Here is a 12500-nt window from a genome sequence, read left to right as displayed (position 1 = left end):
ACAAAACCTGACCAAACATCAGCTACAGAATCGCCATCATACAGCAGATTTCGACACATCTGCATCGGCTCCCCGATTTCGACACATCTGCATCGGCTCCCCGATTTCGACACATCGGCTCCCCGATTTCGACACATCGGCTCCCCGATTTCGACACATCGGCTCCCCGATTGCGACACATCGGCTCCCCGATTGCGACACATCGGCTCCCCGATTGCGACACATCGGCTCCCCGATTGCGACACATCGGCTCCCCGATTGCGACACATCGGCTCCCCGATTGCGACACATCGGCTCCCCGATTGCGACACATCGGCTCCCCGATTGCGACACATCGGCTCCCCGATTGCGACACATCGGCTCCCCGATTGCGACACATCGGCTCCCCGATTGCGACACATCGGCTCCCCGATTGCGACACATCGGCTCCCCGATTGCGACACATCGGCTCCCCGATTGCGACACATCGGCTCCCCGATTGCGACACATCGGCTCCCCGATTGCGACACATCGGCTCCCCGATTGCGACACATCGGCTCCCCGATTGCGACACATCGGCTCCCCGATTGCGACACATCGGCTCCCCGATTGCGACACATCGGCTCCCCGATTGCGACACATCGGCTCCCCGATTGCGACACATCGGCTCCCCGATTGCGACACATCGGCTCCCCGATTGCGACACATCGGCTCCCCGATTGCGACACATCGGCTCCCCGATTGCGACACATCGGCTCCCCGATTGCGACACATCGGCTCCCCGATTGCGACACATCGGCTCCCCGATTGCGACACATCGGCTCCCCGATTGCGACACATCGGCTCCCCGATTGCGACACATCGGCTCCCCGATTGCGACACATCGGCTCCCCGATTGCGACACATCGGCTCCCCGATTGCGACACATCGGCTCCCCGATTGCGACACATCGGCTCCCCGATTGCGACACATCGGCTCCCCGATTGCGACACATCGGCTCCCCGATTGCGACACATCTGCATCGGCTCCCCGATTGCGACACATCTGCATCGGCTCCCCGATTGCGACACATCTGCATCGGCTCCCCGATTGCGACACATCTGCATCGGCTCCCCGATTGCGACACATCTGCATCGGCTCCCCGATTGCGACACATCTGCATCGGCTCCCCGATTGCGACACATCTGCATCGGCTCCCCGATTGCGACACATCTGCATCGGCTCCCCGATTGCGACACATCTGCATCGGCTCCCCGATTGCGACACATCTGCATCGGCTCCCCGATTGCGACACATCTGCATCGGCTCCCCGATTGCGACACATCTGCATCGGCTCCCCGATTGCGACACATCTGCATCGGCTCCCCGATTGCGACACATCTGCATCGGCTCCCCGATTGCGACACATCTGCATCGGCTCCCCGATTGCGACACATCTGCATCGGCTCCCCGATTGCGACACATCTGCATCGGCTCCCCGATTGCGACACATCTGCATCGGCTCCCCGATTGCGACACATCTGCATCGGCTCCCCGATTGCGACACATCTGCATCGGCTCCCCGATTTCGACACATCTGCATCGGCTCCCCGATTTCGACACATCTGCATCGGCTCCCCGATTTCGACACATCTGCATCGGCTCCCCGATTTCGACACATCTGCATCGGCTCCCCGATTTCGACACATCTGCATCTGCTCCCCGATTTCGACACATCTGCATCTGCTCCCCGATTTCGACACATCTGCATCTGCTCCCCGATTTCGACACATCTGCATCTGCTCCCCGATTTCGACACATCTGCATCTGCTCCCCGATTTCGACACATCTGCATCTGCTCCCCGATTTCGACACATCTGCATCTGCTCCCCGATTTCGACACATCTGCATCTGCTCCCCGATTTCGACACATCTGCATCTGCTCCCCGATTTCGACACATCTGCATCTGCTCCCCGATTTCGACACATCTGCATCTGCTCCCCGATTTCGACACATCTGCATCTGCTCCCCGATTTCGACACATCTGCATCTGCTCCCTGATTTCGACACATCTGCATCTGCTCCCTGATTTCGACACATCTGCATCTGCTCCCTGATTTCGACACATCTGCATCTGCTCCCTGATTTCGACACATCTGCATCTGCTCCCTGATTTCGACACATCTGCATCTGCTCCCTGATTTCGACACATCTGCATCTGCTCCCTGATTTCGACACATCGGCAAGAAAAAAAACCTGCATCGGTCAACATCTAATCTATTATCAAGATAAAAATGATGGTAAAGATGAAGATGATTAAGGTTGTGATGATGGTGATGAAGGTTGTGATGGTGGTGGTGATGAAGGTTGTGATGGTGGTGGTGAAGGTGAAGATGATGGTTACCTGCGAGTTTGGAGGTAAGCGTTTCCTCGTACTCCTCTCGTATCTTCTCCTCTCGCTCCTTCAGCAGACGCTCACAGATCAAACCCACCTGCTTCACACTGAACAACGGCTGCTCTTTAGTGGGAGACGAGCCCACACACACTGCTGTTACACACACACACACACCATCATCACTACACTGTTATACTGCGTGTGCGTGTGTATGTGTATGTGTGTGTGTGTGTGTGTGTTACCGGTGGTTGAACACTGAGGACTGAGTGGAGGATCAGTGAAGGTGTTCTCCAGGTGTCTCCTCTTCATGCGTTTATACTCCTGTTTAATGTTGTGCAGAATTTGTCCTGAGGAGACAAAACGAAGCACGCACGCACACGCACACACGCGCACACACACACACACACACACACACACACACACACACACACACGAGTGCTATAGTGTAGTAAATCCTGACTGACAGACCACAAGCTGTACAGGTGGGAAAACACACCTCATCCACCCTCACCCTCAGCACTGGAGCTCCCCAGGGTTGTGTTCTGAGCCCCCTGCTGTACTCACTGTACACATATGACTGTGTGGCCACTTCCAACTCCATCACCATCATCAAGTTTGCTGACGACACTGTTGTGGTGGGCCTGATCTCCAACAACGACGAGACGGCCTACGTACAGGAGGTTAAAAACCTGGGGAGAAGGTGCCAGGAGAACAACCTTCTCCTGAACGTCAGCAAGACTAAGGAGTTGATCGTGGACTTCAGCACGAAGCAGGAGCGGTGAGAGTGGACAGTTTCCGGTACCTATGTGTTCACATCACACAGGACCTGTCTTAGTCCTGTCACACCAACACCCTGGTGAAGAAGCCCAGCAGCGTCTGTACCATCTGAGACGCTTAAGGGACTTTAAACTTCCCTCTCAGGTGCTAAAGACTTTCTACACCTGCACCATTGAGAGCGTTCTGACGGGTAGCATCACTTTCTGGTTCGGGAGCAGCACCATGCAGGACAGACGAGCCCTCCAGAGGGTGGTGCGTTCAGCTGAACCTACCATCCACACCAAACTCCCTGACCTGCAGGACATCTACAGCACGTGGTGCAGGACCAGAGCCAGGAAGATTATGAAGGACCTCAGCCATCCCAATAATGGACTCTTTTCTCTGTTGTGTTCAGGGAAACGCTTCTGCTCCCTGAAAGCGAACACGGAGAGAATGAGGAGGAGCTTCTTCCCGCAGGCAATTCGGAGTTTAAACCAGGAGACACTCAGGATCTAAAAACTGGTCCACTCTCTCCATCATCAGACCTTTTTCCCTGCACATATCTCACTTTTTGTGCTACGACACTTTAGACACTGGACTCGCACAGCAGAGTGCACTTTACATTTCATATTTTTACACCACACCGTTCCGCACACCGACACTTTACACCACACCGTTCCGCACACCGACACTTTACACCACACCGTTCCGCACACCGACACTTTACACCACACCGTTCCGCACACCGACACTTTACACCACACCGTTCCGCACACCGACACTTTACACCACACCGTTCCGCACACCGACACTTTACACCACACCGTTCCGCACACCGACACTTTACACCACACCGTTCCGCACACCGACACTTTACACCACACCGTTCCGCACACCGACACTTTACACCGCACCGTTCCGCACACCGACACTTTACACCGCACCGTTCCGCACACCGACACTTTACACCGCACCGTTCCGCACACCGACACTTTACACCGCACCATTCCGCACACCGACACTTTACACCGCACCATTCCGCACACCGACACTTTACACCGCACCATTCCGCACACCGACACTTATGGACAATCAAAAACCATGCTTAAATTGTTTACTGTTTAACTGCACACTGCCATAAGCATTTTTTTGTATGTGTGTATATATTATTCTTATATATTCTTATTTTTATATAGTCTCACCTGGAGTGGGTGTGGTGTTCACCTGGCTGAAAGGTGAAGGTTCCAGACGCAGGTATTTCCGTGGAGAGGATGATGATGGTGAGGATGATGAAGATGGAGACAGTGGGGCACAGCGTCTCCTCTTCGGGGAGTTCTGATTCATCACCGGGTCAAAGTCCAGAGAGCGCTTCAGAGTGGCTCCACACGCCATTCTCCTGGAGACACCACACGCTGTCCCTCTGTCCCCCGTGTCCTGGGTGTGTGTTATCGGTAATCCCGGTTCTGAGGTGAACCGCTCCTAGTCCGGATTAATACACCTCTAACCCAGTCAAAGTTCCGGAATAGACCCGATGTTTACTCGGATCCCCTGTCTCCGGTCTCCGGTCCTCACTCCGATCAGCTCCTCCGCGTTCTCACGAGGAACTCCGTACAACCGGCCAAACGAAAGTGAGTCAGTGCGCCTGCGCAGCCTCAGCAGTGGCTGTCGGGATTTGACGTGTAGAGTCTCCCTCGTGACTTGTTCTAAGACGACACGGGGAACTACATTACCCGTGATGCAGTGCGGCAGTAGTAGAAAAGTCTCTATTGGTGCGCCGAGTTTGTTTGTAGGATTTAAAAAACGCGGAGAGACTAAGTAAAGGAAGCGTACATGAACTTCCGGTAAACACCGGAACACACACCCCCACACTAAGACACACACACACGAGCAACAATACAACAACTTTTCTAACATTAATAATAATAATAATATTAATAAATAATAATAAATAGTTCTGTATGGGGGGGGGGGGGGGGTGTTTGTTGGAGCGCAGCCCCTGCTGAGGTGTGTGAGAAACCCCGCGGTGGTGTGAGGGAGGGAGGGGTGAGGAGAGGAGGCCGCCATTTTGGTGTGTGTGTGTGAGATGTAGAGGAGGAGCGGTATGTGTATGTGTGGATAGATGGATGGAGTGTGCAGATTCTCCCGCATAATATTAATCTTCTCTTCCTCTGATTTACACTCACCATCATCATCCTCCTCTGCAGCAGGAGGGTAAGTGTGTGTGTGTGTCTGTGTGTGTATATACACACAGTGTACACACACTCCGGCTTTGTTTAACCTCACTGGAGCGTGTGTGTACAGTAGTATCAGTTGTGTTATCGGTGTATTGTGAGTTGTATCCCTCTGTAAATACACTGGTTGTGTAAGAGTTATAATCTGTATTAGCATTAGCATGGCTAGTTCTGTTAGCATCCCTGTTTCTCCGCCGCTAGCTAACACACACATCCTCCAGTTTCCGCTTCCGAAAGTGTCCCAAACCTCACTGTACTATACATAGTGTACACTCCGTCTCCGATTTGGGACATGACCCTGTAAGGACTGGGCTTCTCTCTGTATTAGTTATATACAGGTGTGTGTGTGTGTGTGTGTGTGTGTGTGGCAGTGAGATTATAGATCTCTAATTGGTACACAGCCGAGCAGTAACCATGTCCTCATATCTGCACAGGTGCATGACGTCATGACGTCCGATCACATGAACGGGAACGGAACGGAGGAACCCATGGACACGTCGGCGTCCACCTCCACCATAGCGTCCGCCTCCACAGCGTCCACCATGTCCACCTCCACCGCGTCCGCCTCCACAGCGTCCACCATGTCCACCATGTCCACCTCCACCGCGTCCGCCTCCACTGCGTCCACCATGTCCACCTACACCGGGTCCACCAGCAGCACACAATCTGAGAACTTCCAGGCCTTACTACAGGCAGGGCTTTCTCACACCATCGCCCAAAAACTGGAGCAGATCTACACCTCAGGTCCTCCACATCTACCTCACACACCATCTCTCTCTCTCTCTCTCTCTCGCCCCATCTCACCAGCTGTTCCTCTTTCTGTGTGTGTGTGTGTGTGTAGGTCTGGTAGCTCACAGTGATCTGGATGAGAGAGCTATTGAAGCTCTGAAAGAGTTTGATGAAGAAGGAGCGCTCCAGGTCCTACAGCAGTTCAAAGAGAGTGACCTGTCTCACGTTCAGGTGTGTGTGAAGGTGTGTGTGGTTTGATTGTGTGTGTGTGTGTGTGTATATAATGTGTGTGTGTTTCAGAATAAAAGTGCCTTCCTGTGTGGTGTGATGAAGACGTACAGACACAGAGGGAAACAGGGGACCAAAGTTACAGAATCCAACAAAGGACCAGACGAAACCAAAATCAAAGTACACACATACACACACACACACACACACACACACACTCCTCTTACCTCCAGAGTAAGTGTAAAGGGATATATAAATGACCTGTGTGGTTCTGGGCTCGTGTACAGGCTCTGCTGGAGAGAACCGGATACACACTCGACGTCACAACAGGACAGAGGAAGTACGGAGGACCTCCACCAGAGTGTGTGTACACGGGACCTCAACCCTCCACCGGCACTGAGGTAACACACGCACGCACACACACACACACACACGCACACTTACATAAACACACACTCACATACTCACACTCATACACACACTCGCACGTACATTCGCAGGCTCACACTCACGCACACGCACGCTCACACACACGTAATGTTAGGATGTAGACTGAGGCTCTCCACATGATGACCTGTGTTCTGTCCTGGAGTAACATGTGTTACAGTGACACTCGAACCGCTAAGATCTGACTGGAACGCCTCTGATCAACCCCTGTGTGCGGGGGAGTGCGTGTGCGGGGGAGTGCGTGTGCGGGGGAGTGCGTGTGTGTTTTGTTTAGTTGTACCTTTTGGTTAGTGTAATCTGAGATCTGCTCTTTGTGTGGTATTGATCAGGAAAGTCTGGTGTGTGTGTGTGGGGGTAGATCTTTGTGGGGAAGATTCCTCGGGACCTGTTTGAGGATGAGTTGGTGCCCCTGTTTGAGGAGGCGGGGCCAATTTGGGACCTGCGTCTGATGATGGACCCCCTGAGTGGTCTGAACCGGGGATACGCCTTCATCACCTACTGCACTAAACACGCTGCACAGGAGGCTGTGATACTGGTACACACACACACACACACACACACACACACACACACACTCTTAATCAGTGCTCTGTGTTCTGATGTGGATGCCTGTGTGTGTGTGTGTATCAGTATAACGATCGTGAGATCCGCAGAGGGAAACACATCGGCGTGTGTATATCAGTGGCCAACAACCGTCTGTTTGTGGGTTCCATCCCCAAGAGCAAGACCAAAGAACAGATCCTGGAGGAGTTTGCTAAGGTCACAGGTGAGGACCAACCATCATCATCACCAACCCCCTCCTCCTTGTCATTGCAGTGTAGATGTTCAGGTGATTAACGCTGTTCCTCCTCCTGTTCCTCCTGGCAGAGGGTCTGAACGACGTGATCCTGTACACTCAGCCAGACGACAAGAAGAAGAACCGTGGCTTCTGTTTCCTGGAGTATGAGGACCACAAGTCTGCAGCTCAGGCTCGGAGAAGGTTGATGAGTGGGAAAGTGAAGGTGTGGGGAACACTGGTGACTGTGGAGTGGGCTGATCCTATCGAGGACCCCGACCCTGAGATCATGGCCAAGGTGAGGAACCAGAAAGCTGATGTGACAGTTACAATCTGTCCAGACCTCCTCGTCTCTGACGTCTTCACCACCACAGGTGAAGGTGCTGTTTGTGAGGAACCTGGCGAACAGCGTGACTGAGGACACCCTGGAGAGGACGTTCGGTCAGTATGGGAAGCTGGAGCGGGTCAAGAAGCTGAAGGACTACGCCTTCGTTCACTTCGAGGAGAGGGCCGGGGCTGTGAAGGTGAGGGGTGGAGCTATTGGGCTGGGGGTGGAGCCTGGACAGCTGAGTGATGGGTGGAGGTGGTGTTAAGTGTGTGTGTTTGTGTGTGTGTGTGTGTGTGTGTGTGCGCGCGCGCGCAGGCCCTGGAGGAGATGAATGACAAGGAGCTGGAGGGTGAGACTGTAGAGATTGTCTTTGCAAAACCTCCTGATCAGAAAAGGAAAGAACGCAAAGCAAAGAGACAAGCATCCAAACCACCCATGTAAGTGTGTGTGTACGTGCGTGCGTGCGTGCGTGCGTGCGTGTGTGTGTACGTGTGTGTGTGTGTGTGTACGTGCGTGCGTGCGGGTGGGTGTACGTGTGTGTGTGTGTGCGTGCGTGCGTGCGTGCGTGTGTGTGTACGTGTGTGTGTGTGTGTGTACGTGCGTGCGTGCGGGTGGGTGTACGTGTGTGTGTGCGTGCGTGCGTGCGTGCGTGTGTGTGTACGTGTGTGTGTGTGTGTGTACGTGCGTGCGTGCGTGTGGGTGTACGTGTGTGCGTGCGTGCGTGCGTGCGTGCGTGCGTGCGTGTGTGTGTACGTGCATGTGCATACATGCTTGATGGAATCCTGAGATTTTCCTGTTGCTCCTCCCCTTTACAGGTATGATGATTATTACTACTACGGCCCCCCTCATGTTCCCCTGCCCCCTCCCAGAGGGCGGGGTAGGGGCGGAGCCCGGGGTGGTTATTCCTACCCTCCTGATTATTACGGTTATGAAGACTACTACGACTATTATGGGTACGATTACCACGGTTACCGAGGCGGCTACGACGAGCCCTACTACGGCTACGACGAGTTCCAGGGGCGGAGCCGGGGCGCACCCAGAGGGGGTCGTGGGGCGGGGCCTCTGTGGACCAGTGTCGGATTTCCCCAGCACGGAGGAGGAGGCGGAGTTAGGAGAAGAGGAGGCGGGGTTCGAGGGGTACGTGGGCGCGGTGGGAATGTAGGAGGCAAACGCAAAGCGGACGGTTACGACCAGCCTGATTCCAAACGCCACCAGATTAATCATCAGAGCAGTAATCAGAACTACTCCTCCAAACCTCCCCAGCACAGTTACCCCTCCTCCACACCTCCCCAGCGCAGTTACCTCTCCAAACCTTCCCAGCACAGTTATCCCTCCACACCTCCCCAGCACAGTTACCCCTCCAAACCTTCCCAGCACAGTTACCCCTCCTCCACACCTCCCCAGCGCAGTTACCTCTCCAAACCTTCCCAGCACAGTTATCCCTCCACACCTCCCCAGCACAGTTATCCCTCCACACCTCCCCAGCACAGTTACCCCTCCAAACCTTCCCAGCACAGTTACCCCTCCTCCACACCTCCCCAGCGCAGTTACCTCTCCAAACCTTCCCAGCACAGTTATCCCTCCTCCACACCTCCCCAGCGCAGTTACCTCTCCAAACCTTCCCAGCACAGTTATCCCTCCACACCTCCCCAGCGCAGTTACCTCTCCAAACCTTCCCAGCACAGTTACCCCTCCTCCACACCTCCCCAGCGCAGTTACCTCTCCAAACCTTCCCAGCACAGTTATCCCTCCACACCTCCCCAGCACAGTTACCCCTCCAAACCTTCCCAGCACAGTTATCACCATTCATTCAGCCAGCAGTGGAATTAGAACACACACCCACACACACCCCTCTCTGATTGGGCTCAGTATAATCCACCTCCTGCCTGCTCCTGTACAGGGTTTAACACACACACCACCTGGATTTGCTCTCACACTTACTTCTTCACTTCTCTTTTATTGTGTAACGTGTTGTAATTGTCTGGTTGTAGTTTTTAATGAGAGCCGGAGAAAAGCATCTCGTCTAGCAGCTCGTTCATGTGTGTTTCTAAACACAAAACAACAAACCAGAAACAAATCTACCAGAAACTAAATTTGCTCTCTGTATGTGCAACGTCTTGTTTTTTTCCCCATTTTGGCTTGTAATCTTTTTGCTGTGTGTCTGCTGCTCTGAATAAAAACATACACGCAGAACCGTGTAGAAACTCAACCCACAACCGCTGTGTTTCAAATGTTTCGGCTAAAAGAGAAAAAAAACTCAAATGTCCTCAAATTTCTTTACAACTTTAGACCAAAGCTCCTTGTGGATAAAAAGGTGTGTGTGTGTGTGTGTGTGTGTGTGTGTGTGTGTGTGTGTGTGTGTGTTGGTGAACATACCTCTAATTGTTCTTCCTCTTGTCAACTGACTAGCAGGGAAAGGCCTCGAGAGCGGTGCTGACAAACCCCTCTGAGTGAAGAGCGGCTCGTTAAAGCACAGCTTCCTCTCAGACGACGCCGGAGGAGGAGGAGGAGGATGCGGCGGTAAGATGAACTTTCTGCCGTCTAAGTCCTAGTTCCTGCCTTACAGGAGGCACGAAAAAAAACTGCCACCTACACCTACATGTGCCATGAGCTCACCTGAACACTTCCTGTTTCCGAAACTGTGCCCTGTACATTATATGGGGGGGGGGATGTCCCAAACCCCACACACTGTAAATTATTTGGGGTGGGGGTGGAGTTTCGGGGCACTGTGTAGTGAACAGGGGGCGGGGGTGGAGTTTCGGGGCACTGTGTAGTGAACAGGGGGCGGGGGTGGAGTTTCGGGGCACTGTGTAGTGAACAGGGGGCGGGGGTGGAGTTTCGGGGCACTGTGTAGTGGACAGGGGGCGGGGGTGGAGTTTCGGGGCACTGTGTAGTGAACAGGGGGCGGGGGTGGAGTTTCGGGGCACTGTGTAGTGAACAGGGGGCGGGGGTGGAGTTTCGGGGCACTGTGTAGTGAACAGGGGGCGGGGGTGGAGTTTCGGGGCACTGTGTAGTGAACAGGGGGCGGGGGTGGAGTTTCGGGGCACTGTGTAGTGAACAGGGGGCGGGGGTGGAGTTTCGGGGCACTGTGTAGTGAACAGGGGGCGGGGGTGGAGTTTCGGGGCACTGTGTAGTGAACAGGGGGCGGGGGTGGAGTTTCGGGGCACTGTGTAGTGAACAGGGGGCGGGGGTGGAGTTTCGGGGCACTGTGTAGTGAACAGGGGGGCAGTTTCGGACAGGTTGAAGGTGTTTCATTGCCCCAAAGAGCTGAGATGAAGAGTTGATCTGTAAATAATTCTCTTGCACTATGGATGGATGTGTTTTATATGTATGTGTCTGCAGATTGTAGTGCCCTAGATAGTGTGCACTATAGTGATAAGATCACTTTAGACGTGAGGAGACTTGCACACAGGGTGTAGAGGTGTGTGTGTGTGTGTGTGTGTGTGTGTGTGTGTGATAATTCTACCTCAGTGTGGAGGTGGTGTTCAAGGTCTGGCCGCTCTTCTATTGTATTATAGTCCTGTTGGAACCCCATCATCCTCCTGCCCCAGCACAGGAGTGTGAGTGAGTGCGTGTGTGTGTGGTTTGTACTATAATGATTCTGATTAACTTTTTATATACACAATGACTTCCTGTTTGTTTGTTTGTTTAGCAGGGTTATTAAACATGCACAGTCAGCACTGTATTAAGGGGTAAGTTTAGCACTAGGACACACACTGAGTGCACACCTGGTGACAGTAGAGGGCAGTAGAGTTGCCCCTGCCCCATCATTAACCCTGATCGCCTCCTGAGGCTCGGCTGCAGCAGACAGGAAGTGATGTCAGTGACCTGGAAGTTGGCTGTGTGTGCTGTCACTGTGCTGGATTTACTTCCAGGTGCCTCTAGTCATGGTTTTATATCCAATAAATCCACAGCCATGTCGAGTCCGTTAGCATAGCATTGTTAGCTCGTGCTAGTGTGTTGCGGGTGTAACAGGATGAAGCAGGAAATGATGTGAACTTCCTGTTTGACTGCCTTTAATTTCCTGTCTGTTTTATTTTAGGACAAATCAGACGTTTTGAACTGAACTGTCGACTCTGTGCTTTATTTTTATTTTTATTTTTTATATATATAAATACACGATTGTTACAAATAAAATGTTTCATACTGAAAACGTTTGGGTTTCTGTGTGAAGTTCCGCTGGCGATCCTCTCCCACACCGGACTCCACCCACTATTAACTGTGGGTGTGGCCTTTCCAGAGAGAAACCACTGTAGCTACATGTAGCTTCTAATGCTAACAAACACATGCAACCAACTTTCGAGCCAGTGCCTGTTAGCTCTTCCTCAAACACGTGCAGACCTCCAAACGTCTTGTTCCTTTTCCTCACACATTCAGCTGCACTTTATCCCACACTGCTATACAATACACAATGTTCTGGACCTCCAGACCCGAGTCAGTGTTCCTCTGCGGTTGTGTCTGATTTCTACCACCTTCAGATGGACTCTTGGTGGAATGTGATAGTCCAGTGAAGTGGTGTGTTCAGTAGAATGAGAACCACAGGACTGGTTCCTGATGAGGTTAAAGAACCTGATCCTTTATATGACTCTGGATTCATGAATCTTCTTCAGTTCACTCTGATCACATGAGTCCTTTTATCTGTCTATTAAAAA

The 12500-nt window shown here is 52.7% G+C and overlaps 2 protein-coding genes across 7 annotated transcripts in view; one reads left to right on the top strand and one right to left on the bottom strand.

The window, feature by feature from the left end:
• akirin2 (akirin 2) overlaps positions 1-4838 on the bottom strand; it is a 12451-nt gene extending 7613 nt beyond the window's left edge. The window contains exons 1-3 of one of the 2 annotated variants that reach the window (XM_083533683.1): positions 4313-4838; positions 2597-2701; positions 2364-2507 (exon numbers count right to left, since the gene is read on the bottom strand). In XM_083533683.1, coding sequence (XP_083389809.1) covers positions 2364-2507; positions 2597-2701; positions 4313-4502 — 439 coding nt within the window. In that variant the 5' untranslated portion in view covers positions 4503-4838. The remainder of the gene's footprint in view (positions 1-2363; positions 2508-2596; positions 2702-4312) is intronic. The other variant, XM_083533682.1, reaches the window with a different exon arrangement.
• Positions 4839-5787: 949 nt separating this feature from the next.
• On the top strand, positions 5788-12001 carry syncrip (synaptotagmin binding, cytoplasmic RNA interacting protein; the record flags this gene model as incomplete). 5 transcript variants are annotated; one of them, XR_014532161.1, is made up of 13 exons in its annotated part: positions 5788-6085; positions 6183-6301; positions 6371-6478; positions 6586-6699; positions 7104-7280; positions 7376-7511; positions 7613-7818; positions 7895-8044; positions 8164-8285; positions 8664-8985; positions 10258-10368; positions 11501-11540; positions 11641-12001. XR_014532161.1 is itself a non-coding variant. In XM_083533536.1 (11 exons), the coding sequence occupies 11 exons, from the start codon at positions 5788-5790 to the stop codon at positions 10300-10302; spliced, it is 1797 nt and encodes a 598-aa protein (XP_083389662.1). In that variant the 3' UTR covers positions 10303-12001. The 5 variants fall into 5 exon arrangements, 2 of the variants coding, with proteins under 2 accessions (XP_083389662.1, XP_083389661.1); XR_014532160.1 differs by having other exon boundaries at positions 10261-10368; positions 11501-12001; XR_014532162.1 differs by having other exon boundaries at positions 11501-12001.
• Positions 12002-12500: the final 499 nt, after the last annotated feature.

This window comes from Silurus aristotelis (assembly GCF_946808225.1).
Source record: "Silurus aristotelis genome assembly, chromosome: 28".
In the NCBI taxonomy this organism is placed as follows: Eukaryota; Metazoa; Chordata; class Actinopteri; order Siluriformes; family Siluridae; genus Silurus; species Silurus aristotelis.
The sequence above is the reverse complement of the archived record's forward strand: the minus strand, read 5'-3'. Positions and strand labels throughout refer to the sequence as shown.